A 13,782-nucleotide genomic window follows, 5' to 3' on the forward strand; every position below is an offset into this window, starting at 1 on the left:
AGATAAGGTCCTCTGGCTCTCTCACTCAACTGGAGTCGCTAAACTAACTCCAGTCAGTGGTCAGCTCGGTCTGTCACTAATTTATAACTTTTCACTAAAAATCGGTTTTATTGTTCTACTGCTATAAAATAATATGTTATGTTACCTTTTACTGTCGTAATTTCTTAGTTTTCCAATGACCACGTTTCAAGGCTTAGCTTGCCTCATTGTCAAAACTTCTGTTGAATGCTCCATTGTGAAGATTTTGACAACACATTTGTGGTTGACGGGTAAGGAACCACTCCTATTATTTTGTATCAATTTTCAATGCAGGAGTCTAATATGAATAAATGTTGCACAGGTTTGGAGAGCCAGTCAGGTTTAGATTCCTGGTAGGCATGTTGTCAGGAGCTTGCCCAGACCTGTTGGCTGCTGGGCTACAGTTCATCAACACGTTCGTAGAGACAGCACCCAGTGAGCAGCAGCGCTTCTACATTCAAGCAGAGCTGGACCAGGCCGGCCTCAAACCTGGCATACTGGCCAAGGTTGATACGATTACACGTATTCTAGTATTTATATTGAGCATAAAATTAAAAGCTATTAGATTTTCTTAAATCATGAAAATTGATAATTTGTATCCAAATAAAAATTATACAAAATTCATTAACACTTTTGAGTAAATTAGCTAAGTAGTTAAGTGGCTAAAGTGCTCGCCTAGTAGCCAGAACTGGTGCGATCCTGAGAAAATTATTCCATAGTTTCCAACCACAACCATTAAAACTACCATTACCAACTGGCAATCATTGACCAGATGTCTGGATTGATCTTGTCAGATAAAAATTAACTTTTAAAAATTAATTAAACTAATTAGCAATATTTACAACTCAAATGTTTGACTTGCCATGTTTACGACAGACTCTCCCCAGCAAGGCACCAGGTGTGGAGACAGTACGTGCTGAGCTGGCTCGCTGGGACAGGAACTTCATAGATGTAGCAGCACTGCGAGCAAAGTCTGACGATGTCATTTCAGAGGTCAAGTCCCTGAAAGAGAAACTCACCGTGTTAGAGCGAAGAGTCCAGGTACATTGTGGTAACATTAATAGACTTTAAAGTGTTATCACCTCATGAAATATTTAATTATTTGGTAATAGTAGTGGTGATCTGATGGATCCTGAACAAGATTAGAAAGCTTTTTTTTGAAGTTGGATGATCAAGCTGATTGGACTATCTTTTGCAATAGTCCGTTAAATAGTGACAAAACCTGATTTGTATGTGAAATTGTCTAGTCATAAGTACGTTACAAATATAATTAATAATACCAAATTAATCTTACTTGTCACTGATTGTTTGTCTTGTGCAGATTCTGCAAGAGGAGAAGGGTGTTCTCAAGTCTCGCTGCTCGGAGCTTGAGAGTGAAGTGAGCTCCCTGCGAGTTCCGTCAAGAGCTCACAACAAGGATGGCAGCGGCTCAACGCCAGCCGAGGACGAGGGAATCAGCTCCTCCGACCAGGTACAATCTTAACACTCTTTCTGTGATGTCTCTTGGCATCTTTGTTGGTGTTAAATATTTAACTTGCCATTCAGTTAATTTTTATTTGCTAAAGAAATCTTTGTATTGTTCCCTAGTATTAAGAAAGAATCTTTAAAATGTTGACAAAATATTTCTGTAGCTATCATGAGCAGCGGAAGATTCATTGAACATAATATAAGATCTGGAACGTTACTACCACCATCCATTATTAAGAATTCACAAATTTCTTTTCCCCAGGATGAAGAAGACATTGAGAGGGAACCACTTGTGTATGAAATGTTCAATGTACAAAACGACACCATACTCTTGAACAACGGGCGGGAGACTAACGTTGATGTGAAGGACGAAGAAGAAGAAACAACTATTGAGGAGGTAGTAGCATGTTTTTAAAACTAATTTCCTGATTAAGATTTTCAAAACTTGCAACTAACTATATTTACTAACTTCGCATGACTCCCTTGGAATAAAAATGCATGTTAACAATATTTTTAAAAACAGAGTTGATGATGTATTTGGATTAAGCTATACAGAAGAAGCATGTGCATAAATGGTGACTAACAGAATGCTCATGCATATGACATAGTTATATAGAATTTTTATTTTGTATAAAACACCAAGAACAAATTTAAGCGGTGTTTTTAAAAGGTAAACAGACTATGAATCCAAGGCAGCAATGTTGTGGGTTCACATCATAGTGGGCATTTATCTACCTGCTGATTTCGGCTGTGGAATTCAATTTTTAAAAGCTGAATGAGTCTTTAAGGCAATCCTAATTAGTTCCTAATTAGTTTAAAGGAAAATGTCTGTATTTACCCCTTATATGTTAAGTCATTGTCATATTTGACAGTTAAGAAAATCTCCCTTATGTGGATGAAAATAAGGTTAAACTATGCTAATGAATGTCGCTCTAAGGTGATGGAGGAGCTACAGAACATCATCAACGACGCAGAGACGGACTTGTGTGACAGGAGAGGCAGAGGTAGTAGAGAGGAGGAGACGTTGGCTAAACACTTCCAACGGCTCACACACAGATCCAACACAGACCTGACCTGTGAGGCTCTCATACTGGACGACGAAGCGGACATCGTTCCTCAGAGGTGGTTCTTATGTACATTCATTGATAATAACAGTGTAATAAGCAGTTATCGAATAATAACTCAGATGGGGTATGATTGTAAATCACAGTAGCTTATGTCAAAGGAAATTATTCTTTTGCATAGTCCCAAACATTAGAGCAAAGAGAAAACAATAGGCTGATTTTCCATTGATTTTACTTAACTTGTCTTACTCCCAAGTAGTTTTTCACCTGCCCACCTGCAAACGGAAGACTCACTGTAAATATAAAACTAACGTTAGTTTGCACTTTGTGATGAATAGTAGTTATAACTTGTAGGTATCAAAAGTGCTTCTCATTAGCAATTTTTTCTCGTACAAAGACTTGGCTTTGCCTTGTACTTTAAATTTAGCGTTTCTGTGTTCAGAAAGACTCACTTTCACCTTGAAAGCACAATTAAACCTTGAATGCACCCTTAGCAAATGCCACTTTTGATATAATCAATGCACTGTAGCCTATATTATGTTATTCCTTTTGATCAACCTAAGCAGATCTTGGTGTAACTTCAATGATGAGGTGGTTCTCAACCATGGTTTTCACACCAAAAATATATATGTTTGGTACTTAAACAATACATGACCCATGTCAATCAGCAATCAAATACTCAAATACTTTAACTGAATTAATTTTCAGAGATATTTTAAATTACCTTACCGACAAATTTCTGAATTCAATACAATTTATTTCATTATGTATTCTGAAAGATAGTCATTATTTTAACTACCCTGTTTCAGACTCCTCCCTCAACCACCCAGGAGGTCTAGGAGCCTGTACCTGCTTGGACGAGACTATGACGATCACAATCCGTTCTTTGAGGATGAAGACAGTATTGATAACTCTGACTCTCTCCTTAGCACGTGCAAGGAGCCAAGCACCATCGAGCACTCGGAGGTCGGAAAGCCAGCGATCAAGCGACGAGAGACGATGATTATAGCCGACCGAGGAGAGCCAAAGTCCTCAATACGGCGTCGAGAAACATTCCACCATCAGAGAATCGCTCCACAAATCGTCCAAAAAGAAATCCTCCCCGAGATCAAAGCAAGAAGGGGAAGTTTTGACGGCCTCTTTTACGTCACTGACGTCCAAAACACCTATTTCGGCTCTGACGAATCAGGTAGACCAAAACAGGGAACGACGGTGTACATCGACACAGCAAAAGAAACAAAGAAGCTAAAGTCAAAAAGCTTGGATAGGATCGGGGAAGGATTGGATAGCCTTGTCGATATTGTTGTAACATCCGATACGAACGTCCGAGACGAACAAAGAGTGAACAATTCTTCGGTTGTGATCGTCTCTCGTAGTCCTAGCAACCGAGTGAGGGAGTACAGACCTCAAATGAGAGAGGAAAAACCTATAGAGAGGTCGGTGTTCTTGCCTGTTCGCAACTCTTCACCCACGGATCAGAAGTTTGTGCTAAAACGAGGTCACACCAATGCTGGACTGTACTCTGGGCAACACCACATCAGGGAGCCGAACCTAGTCCCGACCAATAGAGTCAAGACAATGTCTGAGCTGTACAACCGAGGGTTCAACAGTCTGCATCATGTAAATCTCAGCATCTCCTCAGGAAAACTGATGGACTTACCCTCTGGACTGTACTAGGCCAGCTCAAACTGTTGCTTGCATGGTATACAATGTTGTTGGACACTTAACTGTAAAATACTGGTAATGAAATAGCTGTTGCAAATAATAATAACGGGTTTTAAATCACAAAGACAAATATTGATAACACAGTTGATTCAAGGTTTTACAAAAAGATCTAGAGACAAGAACAACTTAAAACAACAACGTTTTCATAATTTTTTACTTTCTCCCCCTATACCATAGTATATGGAGAAAGTATTGTTTTCGTCAAAATTTTCGAGTTTGAGTTTTGAGTGGATATATTCGTTTTGGGTCCCCCTGGACCCAAAAAAGTGGTTTTCGAAGTGATGTCTGTGTGTGTGTGTGTGTGTGTGTGTGTGTGTGTGTCTGTGTGTCTGGATGTGTACAGAGCTAGAGACTACACCTGTGGTCCGATTTCGATGAAATTTGGTATGTAGGTTCTAATCCACGGTATCTCCAGGCGTTTTTTTCATTTTTTGGAAATTTTGATTTTTTATGGGGATTTTCCCATAAAAACCCATAAAAAACCGGAAAAATCTAATTTTCTCAAAAATGGCTCGAACGATTTTGATAAAAATTTAGTATGTTGTAGCCCTTTAGATTTTGAATAAGATGGTACAAACCCCATTTCTCTAAAAATTATGGTTCAAAAGTTATAGTAAATTATATTATTTTCCCATAAAAACCCCATAAAATAACGAAAAATAGGATTTTAGAAAAAATATCCGGTTTTTTATTTAACATAGTATGTTATTGTCCTTACAATTTTGATAGTTTATCAATTTGTTAGAAATTTTGATTATAATGGTGATTTTCCCATAAAACCCGATAAAATAATGGTAAAATAAGATTTTCCCAAAAACTGCCCGAACGATTTCGACGAAAATTTAGTATGTTATAGTCCTTAATATTCTAAACAAAATGGTACAAATCCCATTTCTGTAAAAATTACGGTTCAAAAGTTATCGTAAATTATGTTATTTCCCATAAAAACCCTATAAAATAACGGAAAAATCGGATTTTCACAAACATGGCCCGAACGATTTTGATAAAATTTAGTATGTTATAGTCTTTTAAATTCTGATCAAAATTGTACTAATCCCATTTCCGTATATTTACTCTCACCGCTTACATATGACAAAGGTTGTTGACAAACTAATGGGAGAAAGTATGTGTCAGAATGCTGATACCGTTTATTTACAGTAGCAAATCCTATGGTAATTTCTTGAAAGTGTCTGGGTACTGTGTAAAACTTAGTGTTTGTCGTTTATTGCTTTAATATTTTTTTACTAGTGTAAGGTTATACTCTTTTAAGAATCTGCCCTTTATGTAACAAAGAGTGATATTTTATAAGTTAAGTAATACGACCAAAGAAGCAACAGGAGTGAAAATGCTTTTAGTTTATTTATTTTTATTTGTAAGAACTGATAAAAGATTGTAAGAGAAAAAAAAGAAAAATACATACTTTTTCAAACTTACTCAGCAAAATTAATATAAAATTTGCTGTATAGTAAAAAAAACACTTGTTTTAAAATGTATAGTAATTATACTCTAGTTATCATATTGTTGTTTAGTTTAAGTTTATTTATGTGTGAATCTTTTGCCAGTTCTTACCCATAGATCGCTAACCTAAAATGGAAAATTATTCATAGATAAGGTGAACTTGTATATCTTTAAAATAGCTCAAACAAGCTCAAATTGTACAAAAATATAAGCCTAATTTATTCTCCTGTGTTTTCAAGCAGGATTTAATCAACAAGATTAATTTACAGCAATAGAGTTGGCACTCTTCGTAATTCAAGATCAACTTGACGAGAAGTCAATTTGTTGATATGCAGAATCAAGTACGGCCTCTAAGTACCATAGATGAAACATACTCCCTTAGTAGATTTGTCATCCTAATGGATCAGCTCAAGACAATTTTATTGTTAGTTCGGTCCAGTGTTGCTAGGATCGTGTTTTTGCTTACAATTTGTTTCTTGTTATTTCAGTTGTTTAAAACATCCTTTAACCAAACTAAACAATTTATTCATAAACAATATATTGCGTTCTTTTTATATAACCAAACAGTAAAGCACAAATCATAAATTAACCCTAAAATAATAGAAACAAAGTTTTGTCAACACTAGCGCCCAGTGTCACCAACATGACTAGACAAGAAGAACGAGCTTCAAATTTTACAATGGGATGAGACGTCTACTTGTTAGTCTATGGAAGTACCTATGTGACTGTATGGTTGCAATATTTATCTGTTGTAACTTGTTTAGGTTTCATTATCAGCTGATTATGTATCTTGATGTGTAACTCTAAGATTTTCCCAGTGCAATATAGAAAATAAGAATCCGATCTCACGTTTGGTCTAGAATTTTGGTGATGGATTTTGGGGATGATTTTTGAATCTGTGAAAATAAAAACACCTGTTCCTGTTGAAATTGTGTCTTTTTCCCACGAATATCATTTCCATCTCTAAGATTACGTTGTTGGCACAAATTTGTAGTTTTTTTCTAAAGGCAGAGACAATTAATTAATTAACATACTTATTAATATAGAATATTTCAAAACTGAAGAAGGTCTCGATGTAGGTTCCAAAAATGTAAGTGATTTTAAAATATCTTTTGCTAATTGATTCTATTTTGTTACATGATTAAAAAATGTTCTATTTGATATTGTCAAATACGAAACGTATACCACCTACATTAATAGTTGCCTTACAAAAATGCCAATTAAAAAAGTGCACATTCTCTACAAACTGGTTTGTGTAAAGAAATAGGAAACATCGGGTAAGTTAACGGTTTTAAAAACATAAGAGAAAAGAATTTATTTATAAAAATAAATACCTCTGCCTTAAACAATAAGGTTGCCAATGACACAGAAAAATAGAATACATATAAAATATCTAAGGATTTTACAGCTATAAGACTGATTAATTTTGATGTTTGCCATATAGATGATTTCTCATTATGGTCAATGAACCTCTTAATGTTTCATGAATAATAATTTTCAAAAAGGATCTGTCCAAATCATATTGTTTCCAAAATATTACTTACTAGCTGTAACCCGCGGGCTTTGCCCCGTTTAACTTCTTAATTTTCAAGATTATCTCGTTCGCATGGCTCACTCACGTCCTGGTTGAAGTTTGTTCGCTACGCTCACTCACCTTTAGGTTGGAGCTCGTTCGCTACGCTCACTCACCTTTAGGTTGGAGCTCGTTCGCTGCGCTAACTCGCCTCCAGGTTGAAGTTCGTTCGCTACGCTCACTCACCTTTTGGTTGCAAATTAGCTGTTGTCATAAATGTAAAAGAAATAATAGTGCTGCACCCTGTTGGTAATCCTTGTAACTTTAATGCTATTGAACATCACAGAACAGAACAAACTTGTTTAATTGAAACAGCTGTTAAGCTTCAATAATTCCATTTCTCATAAGGTTAACATGGGAAACTCCAGAGCCACTGGGGCGGAGCCCGAAAGGATTTTTGAAATAAGAATATGCCTATATGTTAATCGGGAATGTGAGCTATCATCATGCCAAATTTCAGCCCAATCCGACCAGTATTTTTCGCGTTCACTTGTCACAAACATACATCCATACATCCATACATCCAAACTTTCTCATTTATAATATTAGTAGGATGAGTCAGAATTTATTACACTTGCTCCACGCCCACGAGTTTCCTACAGAGACGAATTGCAACTCTTGGAAATTGCAGGAGACTATCCTGTATTAGACATGTAACTATGGGGCTGCAACTTAATAAATATATGATATATGTGATAAATATATGGTATATATGATGAGTTATATGATAAATGGTTAACTTTTAAGAGCTGGATGATGCTTTTACCATAGGGATAGCTGGGCGCTGGGCTCCTAGACATATATGAAGTGCTAACTTGGACGAGAGGGCTTGTTTTTGTTTTGTGACAACAGGATACATTTTTCTGCATAAATAAGTGTTTTCATTTTTTTTTTATTAAATTTAAGAGTTGCTAAACCCCGTGCTTTGCAATGGGAAGAATATGTGAAAGAGAATAATGCTGTTCTTAGATTTGCTAAGCAATAGTCACACATCTACTATTAATTTTAGAAGAAAAATTTAATTTTACTACTTAGTGTAGTAACATTATTTTATTTATATTCTAAGGAGGTTTCAATTTCTTACGCTAGGCAATGCTTACAGTGTGTAAATGCTGATTTGATGACGTTTGTTAATAATACTGTAACTCTATGATTTAATTTGCAAAGATAAAATTATTCACAGACTTAAAACCCCCACCTATATATTATATGTCAATGGAACAAAAGAAATCTAACTAAACAACAACATCAATATGAATTGAGATGGGGACGACACGAATTTGTACCCAAATATGAGTGAAGGATAAGCAAAAATTGTGAGAGATGACATTAAATAACAAAACAATTTCTACAACGTAAATAAAGCACCAGAAATCCCCATTTCAATTAAATAAATAAAATTATAAATTTCATCGACCAGCAAACCAGAACAAAAATATTTTATCAAACATTTTTTAGTATTTATCATTTCCATATTTGACCATGGATTTTGGTTTCGGTTCATCATTGTTGCCACCGATTCTAGAGCTGGTATAATCAAGGAATTTTGAGCCTCAAATCGTTAATTTTCTGTGATTGTGGAAACACCATAGTAATAATTTATTGCAGTCTTGACAACACCCAGGGCTGTATTTCAAATCTATATGTGGCCCCCAGGGAATCACTCTGGAGAGGCCCCATATTTTGATTCTTTAGTCGCTGGGGCTTGGGTGGTGTAGAGAAATACATGTGGTCTTTCTTCAACATGATGATTTTGATCCTTTGTTCTCTACGATTCAAACGGTGAATAGACCCAGGAGGATAACCAATAACAAATTTTGGTTTATAACAATTTTACTAAAAATATATTTTATTTTTTGATAACAATATATTGGGTATCTGCGGCCAAAATTTTGACTTAGGGTTGGGTCTTGGACCAAAATTATATCGGGTTGCTTTAGAAGGCACCTATTCATTAAAAAAATTAATTTTTATACTCATTAAGAAAAAAACGGTAAAATCGTGAACACAAAATTAATTTACACAAGAATGGCATTATCCTCAGTCAAGGGAAATCATTAGCGTCCTCTGCAGTTGCAGTGAAATAGTGGACATCTTTTACATTCACTGAGGCATCTTCCACGTCTCCTGCGGTCACAACAAAATCGTGAACGTCTTCCGCGTTTACAGGGGCATCATATTCATCTCCAAACTCATGAACAGCTTCCTCGTTTGTTGAAAGATAATTTCCATCTTCCGCGACCACGGTGAAATCATGAACTTCTCTTGTAGTCGCGGATAAATCGTGAACATCTTTTGTGGTAGCAGAGACTTCACAATCGTTCCCCGTGATTGATGCAAGATTGTGATTTTTGATAGTGCAATAATCTTCGCACACGATTTCGGCATTTGCAAGGATAAAGCTCGGCTCGAAATTTAAACTCCCTATCATAATTATCTGTGAAATTCATTTATCTCTAAAGGATGAAAGCCTTTTGAGGCCCCAAGTAAGGCTCCCTCCCAGGCCGAGGCCCTTAGCAACTGCAGTGTCCACTGTAAGGGAAATACGGCAGGCCCGTTTTTGACCCTGTCAGCGCCCTAGGCAAAACTATAATAGTAGCGCCCCTTTGCAATATACAACAGGCTGTCCACTGACCGGGAATACCGGTAAATCCGGGAATTACGCGTGAGCTACTTAAACCGGAAATTATGCGTGAATTTTGTATTTCTACCTGGAATTTTAAATTTACCACGATCGCGCATGACAACAGTGACTTATCTGTGATTGAGGGAGACGACTATATGTCTACATGCGGCCGCGAGGGATAATCAGAGTTTTGCCGCGATCGCAGAGGACGATGTGTCTCCACGACCGCGGGATATGATCATGTTTTTACCGCGATCGCGCAACGCAAAACGACGAACGATGATTTCTACAGAGCTGCTACGGTTATCAGAATATTGCTGCATCGTAGACGATGATAATATCCACACAACCGCGGGAAGCAGTCTGAGTTTTGCCGCGATCGCGGAAGACTATTACGATGTCTTTACGACCGCGGGAGACGATTAGGTTGTCTCTACAGGACCGCGGCTATTTCTGCCGTTATTGGCGCTGGCGACACTGTGATCGTCTCCCAAGATACCAATGTTCTTACTACAATAACGAATTAAAGGTTACTAACCTCACACTCTTAATGAAATTATTAGTCGCCCATATACAGTTATAGACGCTATAGCCTAATGCAGATTATTAAAAAATTCCCGGTGTCATTCAATTTTCACGTACTTCTACGGTGGATGCTATTATGGCCAAACATATGTGAGCAATATTCAATTGGTACCAACATATCGAGTTAAAGATGCGTTGCGATAGTTATAGGTTAAACTATCGAATCGCAAAATATCAACTAAGTGCATACTTAGTATTATTATACTATGTTTATGTAAATATTATTAATCTGAAATTGCAACATTTACAAACCAACTGTTTTGTGGCATACTGTATGACAAATTAAGCTACAATACCTTGTCAAAAAAGTATATAAATATTTGGTCAGTGAATTGTCATAGAGCGTTACGGGACGTAGCGCCCGTAGCGGCGTTGAACATTTTTTTTGTAAAATCGCCGAACATAATATAAAATTAGGACTAAATTCATTAAGCGTAAAGCCTGGTTGGAGAAAGCATGAATTGACCATGACCAATGGTTAAAAATGGACACTTAACAGTTCGAATAAAATAATTGAATCGCGTATCGAATACCGGTATCGTATTGTCCGATATTGCCACTTCCCGATGCGATATATCAGTCGCTAGTCAGAAAGAACTTGGTGGTTCTGTTTTCTTTCTGTTTCTATTCTAGATAAAAATGGATAACGTCAAAATTGCGTTCGGTTGTGTTGTACTATTTGCTTTATCTCTAGGGTTGATTATTTTAATGCTTACTTCAATGGACGACACCACAAAATGTAGAGGTAAACAGAGTTATATTTACTGTACTGATATATTAGCTGTAGACGACTATTTACGAGATAAAATATTAATTATTCAAAACTATCTCAGTACTTCTACTAGTAATTTTTTTCTGAAGATAGGATAGAATTATCTGATTTTGTTCACACAATTTTCATTAACGACAAAGTTTAGTACACCTTTATATAGGAACCTATGCATAGGTATCTAATTTAAACTTTTATATTGTTGATCATTGTGGTGATTATATTTGTAGATAATTATTTTTACACATTTATAAGCGGAAACTAATAACGATTGTAGTATAAATATAGTCTACATGTGTAAAATAAGTTGGTTTAATTACGATAAACCCGTGAGTTGAGTTGACCAGTTAAACTGAATTAACACCATCATAAGTGTGTAAAATATTAAAAGTATGATATACCGATGGTGTAAACCTACTCAAAGCAAATTAAAGTTTTGTCCTGGTGTATTATTGGATTAAAACAGCTCATAAGTATCAAATTTGATTCGAGTTTTAGAGCCTCGATATAAACAACTGTCAAAGATGAGGATGTTTCCAATCGATACAGAGGCTCCCGCTCGGCGCCATCACAGAGTATAAAACGCCGCGTCGTCAAGCTTAGCTACACAGAGTAATGAAACAAGTGATGTCCCAAATCAGTTTCAGCATAGATAAAACATACATGTTTGATCTATGGTTTTAGTTTTTAATGCAAAACATTAAATTGGCATTTATCTAAAGTAAATTGAACACTAATTTAGATATACGTAAAATATACATATCTCTGCTCAGTTTTTGATTCGAGTGGCTATTTCAACTGCGTAGTTACTTTTGGATTCAGTTTGCAAATCTAATATATAAAATTCTCGTGTCACAGTGTTTGTCTGCAAACTCCTCCGGAACGACTTCACCGATCGTTATGAAATTTGGTGTGTAAATTCTGTAGGTATGCGAATCGGACGTAAACTATTTCCCGTTTCGAAATTCTTAAAAGGGCTCCGCCCCAGTGGCTCTGGAGTTTCCCATGTTAACCTTATGAGAAATGGAATTAATGAATCTTAACAGCTGTTTCAATTAAACAAGTTGGTTCTGTTCTATGATGTTCAATAGCATTAAAGTTACAAGGATTACCAACAGGGTGCAGCACTATTATTTCTTTTACATTTATGACAACAGCTAATTTGCAACCAAAAGGTGAGTGAGCGTAGCGAACGAACTTCAACCTGGAGGCGAGTGAGCGTAGCGAACGAGCTAACCTGAAGGCAAGTGAGCGCAGCGAACGAGTTTAGATATATGGAACGTAAGTTTAGATGTATGGATGTATGGATGTATGGATGTATGTTTGTGACAAGTGAACGCGAAAAATACTGGTCGGATTGGGCTGAAATTTGGCATGATGATAGCTCACATTCCCGATTAACATATAGGCATATTCTTATTTCAAAAATCCTTTCGGGCTCCGCCCCAGTGGCTCTGGAGTTTCCCATGTTAACCTTATGAGAAATGAAATTATTGAATCTTAACAGCTGTTTCAATTAAACAAGTTGGTTCTGTTCTATGATGTTCAATAGCATTAAAGTTACAAGGATTACCAACAGGGTGCAGCACTATTATTTCTTTTACATTTATGACAACAGCTAATTTGCAACCAAAAGGTGAGTGAGCGTAGCGAACGAACTTCAACCTGGAGGCGAGTGAGCGTAGCGAACGAGCTAACCTGAAGGCAAGTGAGCGCAGCGAACGAGCTCCAACCCAAAGGTGAGTGAGCGTAGCGAACGAGCTCCAACCCAAAGGTGAGTGAGCGTAGCGAACGAACTTCAACCAGGACGTGATTGAGCGATGCGAACGAGATCATCTTGAAAATTAAACGTAACGGTACTTTCTTTCCATTACAAGATTTTGGTCTGTCTTAGGGGAAACCTATAACTTAGGCGATATGAAGTTCGCCGGGTCAGCTAGTATTAAATAAAATAGTTGTAATTGGTCATCATAATGCGTAGCGAGTGTAATCATGGATTGAAAAATGCGTTATTACGACCATAAAAATATTTTGAGTATGACCATAAAAAAATTGGAAGCACAAAAGAGCATTGTTACGATGTTGGAACACATGAATGGGATTTGATTTGACAACATGGAGAAGGCTTGAGAGGTAGGAGTTATATTTAACATAATACAATTTTAATAAAACGTGACAAAAACGTCTGCTTTTGAGACCATATCAACAATAACAACGAACCCCCGTTACTAATTTAACAAATAGGTGATGTTAGGCCGAGGTAAAAGCTAAGTAAATAAATTAATAAAATGCCTTGACAATACTGTTGTTAAACTAATATTAATGTAGTCCTAAACACTAAACAGTGTGGCGACAATGTATAGTGGTGACATGTAGCTTCATCATTAATAAGTCAGTAAAAAGAGCGATGACTTTGTTGATTCTTGAAAACACAGTTGTGTTGGTTAAGAAATTCGACAGGCAGTGTTTCTCAGATGGCATGAACAAGGATAATTGA

The 13,782-nt window shown here is 36.5% G+C and overlaps 1 protein-coding gene across 1 annotated transcript in view; it reads left to right on the plus strand.

The window, feature by feature from the left end:
- The window catches only part of LOC129000154 (uncharacterized), a 68,875-nt gene extending 64,452 nt beyond the window's left edge, over positions 1 to 4,423 (plus strand). The window contains exons 7-12 of the mRNA XM_054427088.1: positions 341 to 524; positions 895 to 1,059; positions 1,340 to 1,489; positions 1,748 to 1,882; positions 2,423 to 2,607; positions 3,359 to 4,423. Of these exons, the coding sequence (XP_054283063.1) occupies positions 341 to 524; positions 895 to 1,059; positions 1,340 to 1,489; positions 1,748 to 1,882; positions 2,423 to 2,607; positions 3,359 to 4,226 (1,687 nt within the window). The 3' untranslated portion in view covers positions 4,227 to 4,423. The remainder of the gene's footprint in view (positions 1 to 340; positions 525 to 894; positions 1,060 to 1,339; positions 1,490 to 1,747; positions 1,883 to 2,422; positions 2,608 to 3,358) is intronic.
- The last annotated feature ends 9,359 nt before the right edge of the window (positions 4,424 to 13,782 follow it).

Source organism: Macrosteles quadrilineatus, unplaced genomic scaffold, assembly GCF_028750875.1.
Source record: "Macrosteles quadrilineatus isolate MER2022 unplaced genomic scaffold, UCM_ALF_1.0 Scaffold_8__2_contigs__length_117827958, whole genome shotgun sequence".
NCBI lineage: Eukaryota > Metazoa > Arthropoda > Insecta > Hemiptera > Cicadellidae > Macrosteles > Macrosteles quadrilineatus.